Raw genomic sequence first — 20,008 nt, forward strand, 5'->3', positions numbered from 1 at the left:
TTAGTGTAGTAGTGAAATGATTTGGCAGGAACTGTAGGAAGAATAAGATCGCAGTAATGAGAAAGAAAAAATGAGATAGGAAATTGGCCAGGAAGTGACATATAGTGAGGATGTTTATTTAGGTTATGGAAATGGTTTGGAAATAGAGGAGAAGCAACAGATTGGATCTCAGGGACAAAAGAGATGTAAAGTCCAAGATGCCTACATTTATGCCTATTGAATGGGATGATGATGATTTTTGTTAGCAGCTGGGAAAGGAGGAAGTTTTAGGAAAAACAGATAATATGAAATAGTGGTCATGTCAGGGCATCCAGATACAGATGCTCAGTAAGCAATTACAAATATTTTCCTGAACTCAATGGTTTGGGATTTTAGATGTTTAAACCGTTAAATTCAATGAGTTGGCCAAACCTTGACAGAAATTCCTCTAGTTCATAGTTAGGGGCAAAAAGGAGACCAGTGATTGAATAGCAAAAAGACAGAAGAACAAGAATTAATGAAACAATGGTGCTGGGTCTTGGAAATCCCAAAGACGAGGTCAGTCATCACTCTTAAATCATTAAGAGGAAATGAGAGTATAGATTGAGACCGAGTAATGGTGTTGGTAATTTTTGAAAGAGCTGTTTTCGGAAAGTAACCTAAATGTGCGGGAGCCATGATTTTAGAAAATGAGTAGTAAATGGGTGATGAGAAAGTAGAGGAAACCAAAGCTATGAGAAGACTGGTGCTTCAAGAGAAAATTGAAGGGAAAAGGAGCAAACAGGGAAAGAATGTAAGATTTGATAAAAGAAGGGAGCAAAGTCTGAAAAGAGAGTCCAGCAATAAGATTAAAGATAACCAACCACTAGGTTAAGATCAAAAGTTTTACCACAGATATATTTTGTTCCACTTATGTATTGTTTTGGGGTATTGGTAAATGCACAGAAATTAACTGAAGGATTTTGGCTCTTAACTGGAGTTTTAGCTTGGAGTTTATGATATAAGGAAGGATTTTAGGGGGATTATGAACACTCTAAAACAGTAGGAAATTTGGGGCCTATATTAATTTGTGGATATATAGCTTTTATCAGCTTCCCGAAGGAATCATAAAAGGTAACAACAAAGATTAGAGAACCACCACTCTACATATCTTAAAATAATATCTCACAATTCAGATATTTCTTTCATAAAACTGAAAGCTGATTTGAATTGTAGCCTACAATTATACCCTAATAATAACCCCTTAATAACATGAGGAAAAACAGATAATATGACCTCTATATGTGTATGATACCTCTTTTATACTTAATTCTTAACAAAATAAAGAAGTAAAACAAAACCCGTTCTGGTGCATAACATTGCCAATATAAATTAAAGATAACCAAACTAAATGTAGATATAGCATGTTCCTGGATTAGAAGACTTGATAATTTTAAAATGTCAGTTCTCCCCAAACTGATCTATAGATGCAATCTCAATTATAATCCCAGCAACATTTTTTGGGTAGAAATTGACAAGATGATGCTAAAAGTTATAGATAGATACAATGACCTAGAGTATCCAAAGCAATCTTAAACAATAAGTACAAAGTTGTAGGACTTTCTTATAATACTCGACTTCATGAGTTAGCATATAGTTATGGCAATTAAAATATTGTGATGCTGCCTAAAGATGGACAATAAAACAATGGGACAGAATAGAGCCTGGAAATAGACCTCCACTTATTCTGTCAAAGGCATCAAAACAATCCAATGGGACAAGAAAACGCTTTTCAATAAGCGGTGCTGGAACTGGATAGCCATATAGGAAAAATTGAACCCCCACCCCTACCTCACAAAAATTAATTCAATATCAATCATATATCTAAATATAAAAGCTAAAATAGAGATTTGAGGGAATAAAAATACTGTGGATCTTCTCAAAGTCACCAAAAAATATTTTCCTGCTTCTTCAAAACATTGTTTCCCAATTTCCTTTCATAATTAACTAGTTATACTGAATACCTAGAACCCCTTTTGATTCAGCCTGGGTGTCTCTGAGATACTCAAGCAATTGGTTAAAAAAAATATATAACTTCTACAATAACTTAGATGTGAAATCTGTCTGGCAAAGAAACACTTTCTTATTACTGTTTATTATTTGAAGATCGGGGCAAATAATTCACTTACCTTTGATGGATAAAGTTGCCTAGATTTAGATCAAATGGTTCCAAAAGAGATTTTCTGGACTTTCGTTTAATTTCATTGTACAGAGGAAAGCATCTATACATCCTCCTACTTGCTTTTCTCACCTTTGCCCATTTCCAAAAGGAAAACCAAAACATAACAACAACAAAAATAACAGTAAAACATGCAACACAAAGACACTTACCGCAGTCCATAGAGAACTGTTCCATCAGGATGCAGCCGGATCATTCGATTTTTCACTGTAACCCCATGCACAAATGATTTCTTGTCATTCAGAAAGTAGGTGTCAGGTACCCAGAGTTGGTCAGCTACCCTGTTGTCTAGCGTGAGGTTCAGAGGAATTCCAGAATAAGAAAGCCTTTTGTCTTTCCAAGACTGCTGGAAATACATGGTAAGTGTATAATCCTGTGAAACAAAGGAAACCAAAAGAAGAATTTTACTATCATCATTATCATTATCTGAGGCCTTTTGTTAAGAATGTGATAGCATGTGGTACTATGGAAGCTTGGAGACCCAGCATCCTGCTTTCCCCTAAGAGATTACATTTGAATATATTGAAATTTGCACCTCCAAGTATAGGGCAACTAATAAGTTACAAGTACTAAAACAATAATTGAATGCATGCACAAGCATTTCCACTCATATAGGGCAAATCCATTTAACTGAATTTTAATGTTTGAAGTTAAAGTGTTGATATCATGGGGAAGGTCATAAAAAGAAATTATATCAAAAGATCCATATTCACAAAAATCAACCACTGGATATTATGTTTACAGTACTATATATTTTGGAGGAAATATTTGCTAAATAATAACTAAAAATGGAGAGGATGTTTTACAAACTGCAAATGTCTTTTGAATGAATACTGCTATTTATAAAGATTTATAAATAGACTTATAAAGACTTATAAAGATTATCAATTATCATTATCTGAATGTTTCTAGTAAATAACAACTTATCTATCAGTCCTGAATGGTAGTTTCACATTTGGATGGAAATATTTATTTGGCCTGAGAACTGACTTTGGTGAGGAAAGTGTTCATCAAGTCCTCTCTTACCTCACTTGTGCTGTGTTTCAGGAATTGGTGTGAGGTCAGAGTTCGGTTTGTACTTGAGTTTGTTTCCTTACTTTCTGTAAAAGGTTACACTAAAGACATCCCTTTGCACTTTTCTTTCTGCCCATGTTTGCCCTGGCAGTGAGAGATAGAAAGATGTGGGCTCGAAAAATGGATCAATCTTATAGAAGAATTATTATAAGTGCTTTAGTTGTTTTTTTAAAACTCTATTAATACTTAGTGTAACTGTTCATTAAAAGTAAATGGTAGCCATGAAAGCATAAAGTCTTTAAGATGTGGGTCCCCATATAATAAAAAAGGAAGGCTCACTTTTTCTTTTAAAGGATATTTATCTGTCAATAGTAACTCTGTGAATACTTTAGCAGCAGGTAATAAAACACTGCATAACTCCTGCACACTGTGCACTGTCATTGTACATAGTGGTATGTACTGCACATCCCACTAGTTGAGAAACATTGACCCAGATCGTGCCTTACATGTGGGCAAACTGTACTTTATCTAGATCCCTATATGGATATCTATGCATTTATGAAAAATCCTAAAAGGTAACACAGCATGTTTATTCTGCATAATGAGTTTCAGTGTCCTTTAACCACTATATTCAAGAATTCTTACGTTGTTTACTCAGAGACCATCTTGCATTAATTCAAAGCCATTCTTTCTTGTTCAGTGACAAGGACATTTGTTCTTTGCTATTAATCATGCAATGTTCCTTTTGAAGGTCTAAAACCTCCTTCCACCTTACCTTCATTTAACAACAAGAAAAGAGGTCACAGGGTTATACACAACTCTCAGTTGCTACCATTTTCACTCGTATCCTCTTCAAGTCTTAATCTCATACTTTTTTGAAGGAAAATAAATTGGACAGATTCTGTCCCTTAGATTCCATAATAACCTTGATTCCAAGATCTACTACACATAGAGCTACATAACCATGAGCAACTAACTTAACTCCTTGTATCTCAGATGCCTCATTTCTAAAATGAAAATAATAGCATTTTACTGGCTTATTGTGAGTTCTACTTGGGAAAATTATGGTGAAGGTACTTTAGAAACTGTAGAGTGTTAAACAAAATTGTCTTCTAAATTAAAAAGTTATCTTCAAAATTGTTCATTGCTATTTTAAAGATTTGTATCATACTTCCAAATTACTTGGAGTGTACATATTCATTTTCGCAAGTATTTTTTAAAAAAGAGATGTTCAGGAAAGCACTAGTTGGCAGAAGGACCTCTTTGACCATGAAAATAAGCAATTGTCTGTGATCAGTTGTAAGTTTTGGTGTTGGGTTCTTGTTTGTAATTCAGCCAACGTAAGAAAATTAATAACTAGCCAAAGACATGTTACTGTAAATTTTGCCATAGGGATCAGTACAATCAGCAAAAGAATACATGTTTCAACACTTACACTGAATATCGATTAACTTCCAGAATAATGGAGGATTTTCTCCCAATGAGACCATGGGGTGAAATCCTTATTCCACATTCTCCTCAAACAAGTTTTAATGTATGATGAGGAAAAACTTATTATTGTGAAGTGTCAAGGATTATGATGGCAAAATAATACTTTAATAATAAATGCTATAATTAAAATATGAGTTTGTGATAAATAAACAATAGAGAGTGAAAAGGAGAAAATAATGTAAGCATGAATCATCTTTGCATAGATTTTGTGTGTTTGTGTGTGTGTGTGTATGTGTGTGTGTGTGTAGATTTTTTCTGTCTCTGGAAATTTTTGTTTCTTGTAGAGAAAAAACTATACACATGTAGTAAGATCTTTGCTTTACACAGAAATCTAAAAATGCTCACTGATTTCAATAAATATTCACTAAAACTCACATCATGGTTCTAAATTAAAGCATTAACTCACCCTATTTGCAATAAGAAATAATTCAGTGAAAATTTATGTATGCTAACATGTTACATTTGGGAGTGATGTGGGACAAGTACCCTTCAGAACTTTTTTTTATGCATTTCTAGGGTTATTATTCTAATCTAGGATCTGATTCTATGATAAATGGAAATATAGACATAAGAGGTTGATAACATTAATAACAACTTTTTGAAGATAATGAAAATTGTGGTAATAAGGATGAACATTACGAAAAGACCTAAAACACAGCAATCTCGCCTTTTTGTACTATCCACATTCTACCACGAGCGAGACAAGAGCCTCTCCTGGAGAGTGCTTTGGGCTCTGTGGCTTTCATAGCTCTCTATATCTATTGTCACATTTTGTTCCCCAAAGCTTGTAAGGTAGGCCGAATTGGTATGAAAATGTATGATATGCATGTCTGAGAGACTGTTACTGTTTTTTAAATAAATTATTCGATTTGCACCTTAATATAAACTTGGACGACATCTAAATATAGTAATAAAGCCTATGACATCATTTTGTTATATCCTATTTTTAGATGGTAATAAAAGGCTTAAAACTGTTGTATTTTGTTCTACCATACAACAGATTTTCTATTAATTCTTCATTACTCCAAAGTGCAAGCACTTCAGGGAGGATGAAAAACATTTTTAAAAGAAATCAAAGGTATTAATACTTTGGCCCAAAACACTAAAATCATGTTTCTTCTAAGTATATTTACAAGCGTTCAACCAGCTTTCTCAAGTGTGCAAGGTATTCCTTGATAAGAAGTGCAACATATTTAGAAACTATAGGCCATAGGGAATTCTTTGACACGGAGGCAAATTAACGGGATTAACGAGTGTGAGATTGCTAATGAAATTGGTCAGGCTAATTCAAGCATGAGAGCATTTGATTCATTGAGGAAAAGCGACAGACAATAGCAAATTGAACTCCAAGAGGACATACTTTTTAAATCTAAAAATGTTTAAAGAAATAAGAACATATTTATAATAAATGAAAGTCATTCTTTTGAAGAAAAAAGATAACATTTGTTTTAGATAGTACTTTTAAACTCAGGGTGATTTTGCCCCACAGAGGACATTTAGCAATGTCTGGAGACCCTTTTGGTTGTTTCACCTGGGAGTAATGGTGTGTGCTACTGGCATCTGTACGAGAAGGTCAGGGATACTCCCCACACAGTGCACCCAACCGTACAGCCCCCATAGCATAGAACTGTCTGGCTCAAACTATCAATAGTGCCACAGTTAAGAAACCCTGCCTTAGAGAAAATCTCTTCCTTTTCAGTATCAGTAAAAAAAATGTCAGAATCTTTTGTCATTGTTTATGATGAAAAAATATGTATGTTAACATGTTTACCCTGAGATCTTACTGTAGTCATCAAAACTTTGTGAATGGTAGCATTAAATGGTTTGTAATTTGCAACTGTACCTTAAGAAATCATTTGATAAAAAATCCATTAAGTATCTAGCATCAGAATAGTGAAAAAGAGATGTGTTTTAGGCAAATAGATTGAGGTATGCATTTTACCAGAATGAATTCTAAGAAGACTTCATAGTGGGCTGGAAAACTGAGTCCCTTATTAGCTGCCTCCACAATCAGCACATTTCAGACTAATTTGTGAGTGAAGCGACAAAATATTGCTTTAACATCTTGTAATATTGTATCTACTCAGAAGGATCATATAAGCAATCCCTCCTTTTCACACTGTTCTCAAAACAGTATATATATATATAAATTTATATATATTATATGTATATAAATTTATATATATATAAATATATATAAATTTATATATATATACATTTATATATATATATATATATAAATTATTTTTAAAGAACCAGGGCTCTTGTACACATTTGTATTTTGTCTTTTATGAATCTGAATATACATTCTAAAGGGTCCCAAATACAAATCCCTCTTTCCTATAAAATATTTATGCCAGTGTAGTTGAATGTGAGACCTGCTCTCGCCAAAGCTAAGGCTAATTTCCCCAAAGGCTGATTGTAGTAGAGCTGTGCATCGTTGCTTACCACTTCCCTGCCTGCAGCCCCTGCTGATTCAGCATGGCTAAATTCTATATCACATGATCCTGCCCCCCTCCCACCTAGAGAATGGAGAGTAGATATCTGATTTAAGAGCAGCTGTTCCTCAAGCAGGATGTAAATCTGTGTCTGGTTCAGAAAGATGAGATGGACCAATGATAGTGTGATCCCAGAAATTTGTGTTGGATAAAATATCTGAGACAGGAGATGTGGGACCAAGTGCAAAGGTCATGACATAGAACTAAGATCGCACTGCTATTATGAGGTTGCGAGAGAGAGACTAGGAATAAAAAGAGGAAGATAACCTGTAGAGAAAGAAAGAAAATGGAGAAAGTAATAGAAAATAGCCATAGATGGAGCCTGACATTGTTAGAGAATGAGCTACCGAGTTCATGAAGACTTTCTACATCCTATTTCTATTTCTTGTGAGCTCTGTCTGGACATGTTTAACACTTCACCCTCTATGAGCCTTCCTGTCTCTACTTTCCTCATGCTAAGTTGATTCCATCTTTATTTTTTCCAACCAGAAAGAGCTATATTAATGATGATCAACATCCATATCAGAATCTCATTAAGCAATAGTTATACATATTAAGGAAACCCAGGAAAACCAATCACTTGGCCCATTTCCCTTTTTTTTTAAAAGAGGTATTATGAGAAATCTGAGACCCACAGATGTTAAATGACTGAAAAAAGAAAGGGGGAGAGGCACTTTTTGTTTTGTTTACTAACCAAGAGAATAAAGAGAAAGAAGAAAAACATATTTACTTCTATCAAGACAATTCTCTGCCAAACATAATGACAATTACCAAGAGAAGTAACCTGTAGACTAATAGTAGCTCTTATAATCCTAGGGCAAAGCAAAACAAACAAAACCCACACAACTTGCATCCCATGAAAACAAAGTTTAGTAAAAAATGGCCTGATAAATAAACCAATTTAAGTTGTAATTGAAATGAACCACACACACAACACCTGTTTCTAATAGATCTTCCTGTTTAAATAAATGTTTTATATATCAGTGTCACCATTAAGTATGTTCTGCATCAGAAATTCATCACGGTTTCTCTAAGATGTGCTGTTAATTTCTAATCTTGCATTTTACCTAGTATTACATTAACTATTGATACTGTATGTATGTATTGTGCTTACTCCTTAGCCATGTTTTGTTAGAATATCTTTAAAATACAGGCATTTTCATTGTTACCAAAGCCTGTGTTCTTATTCATTATTGATTTTTTTTCCCACCAACTGTAACCTCATGCTATGCCTCAGAGAACATGATTTTTTTTTTTTTAACTTTTGTCTCATCCTAAATAGCCCCATTTGGTTTATCCATCTGTGTAGTCCGATTTTTTTGTCAGTCTCGTGTTGTGTTCTGAACAATTTTGAAATTAATCAACCTTGTGGGTGAACAAAAACACTGAGAGTTATGAGAGTAATGGGCCTATATACAAATGAGAATACTCTGAGGAAATCACCTGAGCACATGGCGATATAGGAAACATATATGACATTGACATAACAACTGAAGTATGTACTTGTATTGCAAAGTAATGAACTGCATGAGAATCTCACTAGATGAAATTAAGACTACACCAAAATAAGAATTCAGCACTTATAATTTAGTATCTACTTTAGAAGCTGTAAAGATTCATTTTTTTAAAAAAAACATAAAAATATTTTTATGCAATAAATCCAATTGCTTAAAATAGATGTGATGAAATTTGTTTTATACAGTGACAGTTTAAATTTCTTATATCCTATTAAAGACTTAAACGTAGGACCCCCAAAGCATAAATCTCCTGGAAGAAAACATAGGCAGTAAACTCTCAGATATTACCATTAGTAATATTTCTACACATACATCTTCTCGGGCAAGGGAAACAAAAGAAAAAAATAAACAAATGGGACTACATTAAACTAAAAAGTTTTTGCACAACAAAGGAAACCATCAACAAAACAAAAAGACATCTTACTGAATGAGAGAAGATATTTGCCAATGATAGATCTGATAAGGGGTTAATACCCAAAATTTATTAAAAAAAAAAAAAAAAAAACTCATACAACTCAACACCAAAAACACAAACAACCCAATTGAAAAATAGGCAGAGGACCTGAATAGACATTTCTCCAAAGAGGACATACAGATGGCCAATAGACTAATGAAAAGATGCACAACATCACTAATCATCAGAAAAATGTAAATAAAAACCACAGTGAGATATCACCTCACACCTGTCAGAATAGCCATCATCAATAAATCAAAAAACAAGTGTTGGTGAGGAAGTGGAGAAAAGGGAACCCTTGTGTACTGTTAGTGGGATTGCAAATTGGCGCAGCTGCTATGGAAGATAGTATGGAGGTTTCCTCATAAAATTAAAAATAGAACTAAGGTAGGACTCAGCAATTCCACTCCTGTGTATTCATTCAAAGAAATCCAAAACACTATTACAAAAGCTATAGGCACTCCCTAGATCACTGCAGCACTATTTACAATAGCAAAGATATGGAAACTACTGAAATGCCCATCAAGAAGACATGGTACATATATACAATGGAATATTATGCTGCCATAAAAAGAATGAAATCTTACCTTTTTTAAAAAACAACATGGATAGAATTAGAGTGTATTATGCTAAGTGAAATGAGTCAGACTGAGAAAGACAAATACCATATGGTCTCACTTATATGTGGAATCTAAAGAACAAAATAAATGAACAAACAAAACAGAAAGAGGCTCAGATACAGACAACAAACTGATGGTTACTAGATGGGATGGGAGTTGGATGGCTGGGTGAAAAACAGAAGGAATTAAGAAGTACGAATTTGTAGTTACAAAAGAGTCATGGGGAATATACTCAATAATATTGTAAAAACTACATATGATATCAGATGGGTATTAGATTATTGGGGGGATCACTTTGTAAATTATATAAATTTCTAACTACTATGTGGTGCACCTGAAACTATATAAAATAATACTGAACGTCAACTACAATTTTAAAAAAGTAGTCACGGGATATATAGTACAGCATAGGAAATATAGTCAATAATACTGTAATAAGTATAGTAATATTTCTACTCATACATCTTCTTGGGCAATGTCAGATGGGTAATAGACTTATTGGGGTTATCACTTTGTGAGGTATGTAAATGTCTAATGATTATGTTGTTTTTTTACACCCGAAACTTAAAAAAAGAAGATAAGGATGATGTCTGGAGTCTGACAAGACCTGATAAGAGAAACGAGGGATCTGGATCAATGCCATGCCTTCTGTAACAGAGAAATATCTGCCTTTTGAGAAACAACAACAAAAACAACAACAACTCCTAGAAAGCTACTGGGAACTGGTAGAAATTGAATTAGTATTTGACTCAAGTGGCTTATCGTGAATTAGATCCATCGTATGGTCAGCAGTACATCAGCAATCCATTGCTGGGGAAACTGTACATTCAGAATCAGGTTCAAGTAGCTTCTAAAGGCAGAAATAAATTATATGAACAGCTAAAAAAAATTCTTATACCCTACAATCTAAATCATCAGGTTCTCAAATAATTAGAGTTTTTTTCCATACTGAAATACATTGAAATGTTGGACCTGAAGCAGAAACAGTTTTCTGGAAACTTCTGAGTCAAAAAGATCTTAGGCTATTGGAATGACTACTTCGTTTTGTCAACATTTAATGATTGTTTACTATATTTAAAGAATTTCATTAAGGAGGAGACCCAAGATGGTGTACTAGATAAACACTGTGCCTGTGTCCTTCTGTGAACACATTAAAATTACAACTAAATTATAGAACAACCAACCTGGAGAACCATCTGAAGTCTGGCTGAACAGAAGTCCTATAACTGAAATTATAAAGAAGAAGCCATGCCGAGACTGGTAGGAGCGGCAGAGTTGCAGAACAAGCCACAAACCTCTGTGTGGTGTTTGAGAATCAGCAGGGATATCTCAGCTGTGGAGTTTCCCCCCAGAGGAGGAGCATGGGACCCCAGCCCTCCACACTTCAAAATAGGATCCCCAGCCCAGACTACCGGTGCCAAGAAAGAGCCCCCATAACATCTGACTGTGAAAAACAGTAGGGATTCTGACCATCCAGGTGAGACAGAAGCCTGTAGGAAACCGAAACATCCTCTTAAAGGGCCCATGCACAGACTCACTTGCTCGCAGGCACTCATCTTGGGGCTCCGGCAGAGGGACGGTGACTCGGGTTGTTGGAGGCATATGGGGAGCTGACTGAGCTGTGTGGCTTCGGGGTGAAGGCTGGGGGACAGTCGCCAATTTCCCTGTGTGAGGTTCTCCTCCCATGCAACTGGCAGGAAGGCACCATCTTTAATGTGTTGAGCCCGCCCCCTACGCTTACGGCCAAATTTGCATCTAATTGGTCTGGTGATCTCTGCTGCTCCTGGCTGCTGCCTCACTGAGACCCTGTCCCACCCAATTCCCTCAACACCTGAGGCGCTTTCTCACGAGCAGCCAGCCCCACTCACATTGCACTCTTTCTTGGAAAACTATGGGAGTAAAGGGGCCCCAGGCAGGCGGCACCTGGCCTGGGTGTGCTCTGAGACTTGCTGAGTCACTCCAGGTTCAGTACTGGCACCAAACCAGAATCGACATTAACCTGGTGACCACAACTTTTGTCAATCTAGTGACTCCCTGAGACCCTGCATCACCCAATTTTCATACCTCATGAGGCTTTTTCAGCGGCTACCAGGTAGTCCCTGGCCAGTCACAGGCAGTGGGTGAACTTGGTCTGCACCAGAGCCCCTCACAAGAGGCCCCAGAAACAACACATGTGAAGGTTGGCTTCAGACCACAGCAGAGCACTCCCCATTTAGTCCTACCAGCAGCACACACAAAGGGTGGTCTCCACAGGCACCAGAGCCTGACGGGGGAAATTCCACTCAGTGGGGTAAGCCCCCCACATAGCAGCCCATAAGCTGTGAACATGGCCAAAGCCCACAGTTAATGAGCCTGACGTTCAGTCCCACACACTGATGTGCCAATAGAAATCAAGGCTCAATTATAACAGGAGGGCACACACAATTATAACACAACAAGAGACATTCCTGGAACACTCAGTTCAGGTGACCAGGGAGAATATGCCAGGGCCCCACAGGTCACCTACTACATAAGGCTACCTGGCCAGGACTGGGAGACATAGCAGATCTACCTAATACATAGAAACAAACACAAGGAGGCAGTCAAAATGAAGAAACAAAGAAATACATCCCAAATGAAATAACAGGAAAAATCCAGAAAAAGAACTAAATGAAATGGAGGCAAGCAACCCACCAGAGATAGTCTTCAAAATAGAGTTCAGGCCAGAAGGGATAGGTAGGAAATATTCGATGTGATGAAAGGCTAGGACCTACAACAAAGATTACCCTGCCCGGCAAAGCTATCATTTAGAATGGAACGACAGATGAAGAGCTTCCCAGACACACACACACACACACACACACACACACACACAAAAGCTAAAGGAGTTCATGACCACCAAATCAGTATTATAAGAAATTTTAGACGGACTTCTTTAAGATGGGAAAAAAAAAGCAAAACTATAATGAAATAGAAATAGCTATATATCTATCAATAATTATTTTAAATTTAAATGAATTAAATGCGCCAATTAAAAGACATAGGAGGGCTGAATGGATAAGAAAACAAAACCCTTACACATGCTGCCTAAAAGAGACCCATTTCAGATTGAAAGACACACAGACGGAAAGTAAAGGGATAGAAAAAGATATTTCATGGAAATGGAAACAAAAAAGTGGGGTAGCAATACTTATACCAGGCAAAATATATTTTAAAACAAAGGTATAACAAGAGACAAAGAATGACCCAGTAATCCCACTTCTGGGTATTTATCCAAAGAAACCCAAAACGCTACTTCAAGGGGACATGTGCATCCATATGTTCATTGCAGCATTATTTACAATAGCCAAGATGTGGAAGCAGCCTGGGTGTCCATAAATGGATGAATGGAATGGATAAAGAGGGGTTGGTATATATATATATATATATATATATATATATATATATATATATATATATATATATATATATATAATGGAATATTGCTCGGCCATGGAAGGGAATTGGTTCTTGCCATCTGCGGCAGTACGGATGAACCTGGAGAGTATTATGCTGAGTGGAGTATGTCAGACAAAGAAAGACAGATGCAATGTCATTTGGCTTAAATGTAGAATCTAAAGAACAAAACAAACAAATAAAACAGAAACAAACACATGGATACAGAAAACATTTTGATGGTTGCCAGATGGGAGAGTTGGGAATGGGTGAAAAAAGGGGAAGGGATTAAGAAGTACACATTGGTAGTTACAAAATACAAAGGGTGCCAAAAATATGTATGCAGATTTTAAGAAAGGAAAAAACTGTATAAAATTGTAATACTCAATATATACCAATAACAAAAGATGAATATAAGTCATGTGTATAGATTTTTTTGGCATCCCTAGTAGCCATGGGGGTGTAAGGTAAAGCACAGCGTTATAGTGAATAATATGGTACTAACTATGTGTAGTGCCAGGTGGGTACTAGACTAGTCAGAGGGATCATTTCTTAAATTATATAAATATCTAACCACTATTCTGTACACCTGAAATTAATACAAAATGAATTTCAACTGAACAAAATGAATTTCAACTGAATGTCAACTGTAATTGGAAATTTAAAAAGTTTTGGGGGGGGCAGTTCAAAGGGAATAAGAGGCCCAAATGTCCAGGTATAAAACAAATAAGTCATGGGGATGTGACGTACAGCCTGGGTAATATAGTCAGTAATATTTTGATAGCGTGATACTGTGTCAGATGGTTACTGGAGTTATGGCGAACACTTCTTTATGTATATATAAATGTTGAATAAATATGGGGTATGCCTGAAACTCATATAATATTGTATGTTAGCTATATTTTTAATAAAAATCTTTAATAAAAAATAATTGTATTAAGCCAGATGCTGAGGAGGAAAAAAATGAATAATACATTTTGTCTCAAGAAACCTCCTATGTCTCAAGAAAGTCCTATGTCTCAAGAAACCTCCTATGTCTCAAGAAACTCATAAGCCAGTGGGTGAGACTCAGCATTGTTTATTTCCAAGCTGTTCCACTGTCCTCGGCAGGCTTTTTAGTTTTTCCATCACCTGTGTAACCAGATTCCTGAATATAATTCCCTCCAATTCAAATACTCAGAGAACTCAGAGTGATTCCACTTTTCTCATTGGCAGCTGCCTACTCAAGGAGACAAGATTATTGAGTAGGAGGAGGATATCAGTTTAACAAGCTCTGGCATTAACATAACAAATAGATAAGTCAGAGTTGAATTAACACAACACTGAAGGGGAGGTGGAGAAGAGGAAACATGTGTGAAATAGTTAAGGCAGAATTTGATGACCTTTTGATAAAGGAGGTTAGAGAGGAGGTAGCATCAAGTATGACCACCGGGTTTCTAACCTAAGTGAGCAGATAGACAACAATAAGAATTGAAAATTTGGAGCTGATGGTGACTAATGCATTTTGAGCTAGTTTGTATTGTGGGTGTCTGTGACATTTGCACACTTAGGTGCCAAGTAAGTCCTTATGGGCCAGAATGGGGCTCAGGAAGAAACACAGTTACATGAGTCACAGTAATAGATGGAGCCCTGGAAATGGATTAGCTCATCACGTAAACAGTACAAGGAAAGAAGGGGAGAGAACCCATGGGAAATTTGGTTCTAGAATAGTCACTCACTCCTTTGAGATCCCACAGCAGTCTTCTACTAAGACTGTAATACTTATTTTGTAATTATTTCTGAGCCCCACTAGATTTTGAGCTCCCCAAGGGTAAAGGTTTATGTTTTTAGGCCCTAGGACAGTGCACAGGGGACAGCAGATGCTCAGATATGTTAGCTGAATGTGAATTAAGTAATACTGTGTGTTTGGGGGCACTAGATATAAATACTAAGCATATTAGTGCAAACTCATCTTAAATTCTGAAAAATTGCTCACCCTTAAATAACACACATAGGGACTTTCAGTTAACTGAAATAATTAATAATCCGAATTTCCATTCTCTAACCCCTCAAGATTAATGAGTCTGTAATTCCCACTAATATAGGAAATTGATAAACTTCTGGGATATGATAAAAACATGAGTTTAAAGTAAACTTACTCTTTAGGAATGAATGAATAATGACTTTCTACAAAAAAAAATAATGACATATTTTGAATTATATCAAGAGAAATTTCATTGAGAGTTCCAGCATTTTGGAAGTATAAGTCTATTTATAGTAAAACTTTAAAAAGGGATTTCTATTCAGTGAAACGTTTGAGCTCATTTACAAGTTAGTCAATATTCAAAACTATCAATAAAATATTAGGCAGATGATTGATTCATAGGAGGATGATTCAGAAACTTCACTGACACTTAAAACAACATAATTAATTATATATGACACACTAGGTTTTATTCAAAGTTCCTTACTTCTAGAGGTTTATAGAAATTAATGTTTCCACTTTCCCCAATATCTAACTAAGAGCAGAAATAAAATCAGATACATGTAAGATCTAGTGAAACATTTAGCATATGCTGATTTACACTGGCCATCCTAAGTTGCACTGAATATATGACCAGAATGGTAACCAGCATATGGTATGCATGGCAACTCCAGAGAGCCAACCTATAAAGTGAGCTAAGCTGGCATAGGATATGAGAATCAGAATTAAACCAAGATTCTATCAAAACACACCTACTTAGAAGAGATGAAAAAAATTGTCCAGGAAGGTAGTTTTCTCTTGTGATTTGTGACCTTGTAAGGTGTATAAAGATTAAACGGGAACAGTCAATAGCAAGGATTCTGGGTCTGGTACTATTTTGATAGAGGAGATTGAGATCTTAGGAATTCTTAACTTGAAACTAATAGGGTAGAAAAGGAGGGATTGTTATGGATGAAGTAATACATCTCTCACGAATCAAGTATTTCTGATATCTCTTAGGGCTTTTACTTACCTTCCCAGGAAGAAATCCTTGGGTCACTGTCAGGAACCATATTTTAAGACTTTCTAAGGAGAAGATAGATTTCCATGAAATTATTATTATAAAGAGACTGGGGGTAATAGTGTCTTGAAGTCCCTGAGGAGCTCTCAAATAGAATGGGTAGCAAATTGTAATGCCCAAATGTCAACTTTATCATATTGACGCCCTAAAATTTTGGTATAACCTTTTCTATCTACGTTTTTTAAAGAAACAAGATTATTCTATATATACTAATTTTATATCATGATCATTGTTACCCTTTTTTTCACAACTATTTATTTACTCATTTATTTGTTAATTGCTTATCAACCTCTCTTCCATCCTATTTTCTTTCACTAACTAATCACTAACTTGATGGGCAACATTTTATATGTTTGCTCATGCTCTTACAATTATCTAAATATATAAATTATCTAAACACCTAAACATATAGACAGAAACTTTGTCATGTTTGAGGTCTGACAATTAAATTCACAAACTTGTTGCAATGATGTTGCTAACTTTTTAGATATCAGAGGGATTATTCATTACAAATTTATACTAATTGGACAAACAGTTAACCAAGTTTACTATTTGGAAGTGCTGAAAAGTCTTCATGAAAAAATTTGACGACCTGAACTTTTCCCCAACAATTCATAGCTCTTGTATCACGACAATGCACCAGCTGACATGGCACTGTCTGTGAGGGAGTTTTTAGTCAATAAACAAATAATTGTATTGGAACACCCTCCCTACTCACCTGATCTGGCCCCTAGTGACTTCTTTCTTTATCCAAAGATAAAGGAAATATTGAAAGGAAGACATTTTGACGACATTCAGGATATCAAACTTAATATGAGGACAGCTCTGATGGCCATTCCAGAAAAAGAGTTCCAGAATTGCTTTGAAGAGTGGGCTAGGTACTGGTGTCAGTGCATAGCTTCCCAAGGGGAGTACTTCAAAATTGACCATAGTGATATTCAGCAATGAGGTATGTAGCACTTTTTCTAGGATGAGTCCGCAACTTAATTGTCAGACCTTGTATTCACTTCTGTGAATCTTTCTTTTCTTAAGGACACAGCACAAAATTTCCTCCAAATCAATGGGTAGAGACATAACTCATTCCATTTAATGGCTACACAGTATTATATATGGGGAAATTAATCATAATTCTATTAATGGTCATTGAAGTTGTTTCTAAATTTTTACAACTAAAACCAATGCTGCAATAAATTTTTTGATAGATGAGAGAGAGAGAGAGAGAGATAAAAAGATAGATAGATCACAAATACTGGTGTTTTAATGCATCTTTTGCCTAGTATGATGCCATTCTCTAGAGGTTAACATGAGTATGATTACTTGCTAAATTAAATAAAAATAAAAAAGTAGGCTGCTCCATTGGTACCATCATTTTCTAAATACTAAACTAAATTCAAGTTTATAAAAAACATGAACCTTAAAGTCCAGTTTACAGAATCAAAGAGCTACATAAGTAGCCACACTGTCCGTCTCCAGTGGCTGAAACTCACCGAGCATCTGCTCAAACTTCTGTTGGTCTGTGATTGGATACGGCTAAAAAGTGATTTGGCAGACATTGCTGCACAGAAGGACCTTGGCAACATTATGCCATGTAATGAGAAAGAGAGAGAGAGAAAGAGAGAGAGAATCAAACTCTAGGAATTTCTTTGGCAGTGTAGAAGAAATGGTCTGTGAATTCTAAAGCTAATAATTCTAATACTGGGGGAGTTGGAATCAAGTTCAAGATTCATTGTTCATTAGTCCTATGATCTTGGAGCAAATTTGTCAATTTAGGCTGTAAATCAGTCCTTTCTTCTGTGTGGTGGGTAGGAAAACTACCAACAAGTCTGCTGGAATGATGAATTGAAATAATGTATAAAGTAGTCCTAAAAACCTGTAAAAATTATAATTGAGTAAGTAAGGAAAATCAAGCAGCTTAAATCATGTTACAGAACAATGGCGTACATAACATATTTTATTCTCTTGAGCCAAGTTATCAATTTTAATGAATGGCCTATTACTGAATGTTTAACTATATGGCCAGAACTTTGTTATGTTCTTTCTATAATATATGTTATATTATTGAAACCTTACCACAACTCTATGAAGTTGAAATTAATATTCTCTTTTTATAGATAAGACTGAGTTTTAAGGATGCCTAAAGTGACTCTGCTTTAAAATGTCAGAGTTGTGATCTGAACCCAACCCTGTCTTACTTGAAATTCCTAGTTCTTTCCACTGTCACATACCAAGCAATGGCTTAAGCATGTATAACAAGCACAGAAGGTTTTCATCCTAGGACATGGCTTTTATCTCTTGCCTAACACTGACTTCTGCTTTGCTTTTTTACGGATGCCAATTAATCATTAATGTTGAATTCTAGTGTAGACTTTTCTTCCCTCTCTGATGTTTTATCCATGAACGCCCCTTCATCAGCTGGTGATGGTAATGAAGGCCATGCCACGCTGTTATCTGTGTGCCATGATGTCCCCACGGAATGCTAAATACAATCCATTGCTCATCATGGATGATTCTTCAGATGTTAGCTAAGGGAAAGACAACATTTCTGTCCCATAATAATCCTCAAGGAGTCCAGGAAGGAGAATAACTTTCTGTTGGTAGAATGCCTTTCACATTCAAAATATTTTACCTGCCAAAGTTTTTACCACCTCCAAGTAAAATCCTCCTTAATCATTAGTTATTGTAGCAACTATATTTCCTTTGCTAAAATTATTTCTAAGTGACAGTGAGATGAAAGGCAAACTGGTTACATTCCTAGAGGTTAAGGATCTCTTAATTTAGATTGTGTGTGAGTAACACTGTAGGAGAAGTGGGTGAGCATAAAGTGGTTGAAGATAAGGGCTACTATGTTTTACTTCCAAGCCTCTAGCACCAAGATAATGGAATGCTGAAAAAAGGAACTATTCATGACCCAAAACAGACTCATTACCACCCACCCTTAAAGCTCCTTCTCCATCTCCACTTCCATTCTCAGTGAAATGGTAAAACATCCATCCTGTTGATCAAATCAGAAACTAAGAGTCTTTTTTTGACTTTTTCTTACTTCCCACATTAAATAAATCAACAAAGCCTGGCATTTCTATTTCATAAAATATCTTTATTCTGTTTATAGTTGCTGTGATCTAATTTGGCCTTTATCATTTCTCACCCGATTTACTTTAATAGGCTCCTAACTAGCATTTGGCTTTCAGTCTTGCTTTTCCCTAATCCATTTGTTGTGGCAGGTAAAGTGATATTTCAATTTTTTTAAATTGCAAATATGATTATGTTGCTCCCAAGTTTCAACTTTCAATGGCTCCTCAATGTTATGCAGATAAAAATACAAATTCCCTGAGGGCAAACTAGGTGCTGCTTCTGTTTCTATCTCTCCAGCTGCCCTTCTTATACATGATTCCGTTTTTACTCTGTCATCCAGCCTCCCTGGTCTTCTCTCAGTTCCTCAAACAAAAGGTATTTTCTCATGCTATGAAGTCTTCTTGGCCTAGAATAATCACTTCTCTTCTCTTTCCCCTTTGTCTGATTACCCTCTACTGATACAGGCCTCAGATTGGAAGCCAAATTGTACCTTTTTCTGCCTAGTCAGAAGCTAGAAAGTCTGGGTTTGGCCTCCCCTATATAGTGCCATAGCACTCTCTCATCGTAGCCTGGATGACTCCACGAGGAACTCAGCCCTGTGCTCTTCTATTTCCTCCCTTAGACTGCAAGCTCCATGAGGGTGTATCTATCTACCTATCTGTGGTTGCCCAACAACTACTTGTTGAATGAATCAATAAATGGAATAGA

The 20,008-nt window shown here is 35.9% G+C and overlaps 1 protein-coding gene across 1 annotated transcript in view; it reads right to left on the bottom strand.

The window, feature by feature from the left end:
• GABRB1 (gamma-aminobutyric acid type A receptor subunit beta1) overlaps positions 1–20,008 on the bottom strand; it is a 366,840-nt gene that overhangs the window by 225,179 nt on the left and 121,653 nt on the right. The window contains exon 4 of the mRNA XM_033106608.1: positions 2,350–2,570. Coding sequence (XP_032962499.1) covers positions 2,350–2,570 — 221 coding nt within the window. The remainder of the gene's footprint in view (positions 1–2,349; positions 2,571–20,008) is intronic.

The sequence above is a fragment of the Rhinolophus ferrumequinum genome, chromosome 5 (genome assembly GCF_004115265.2).
Source record: "Rhinolophus ferrumequinum isolate MPI-CBG mRhiFer1 chromosome 5, mRhiFer1_v1.p, whole genome shotgun sequence".
NCBI lineage: Eukaryota > Metazoa > Chordata > Mammalia > Chiroptera > Rhinolophidae > Rhinolophus > Rhinolophus ferrumequinum.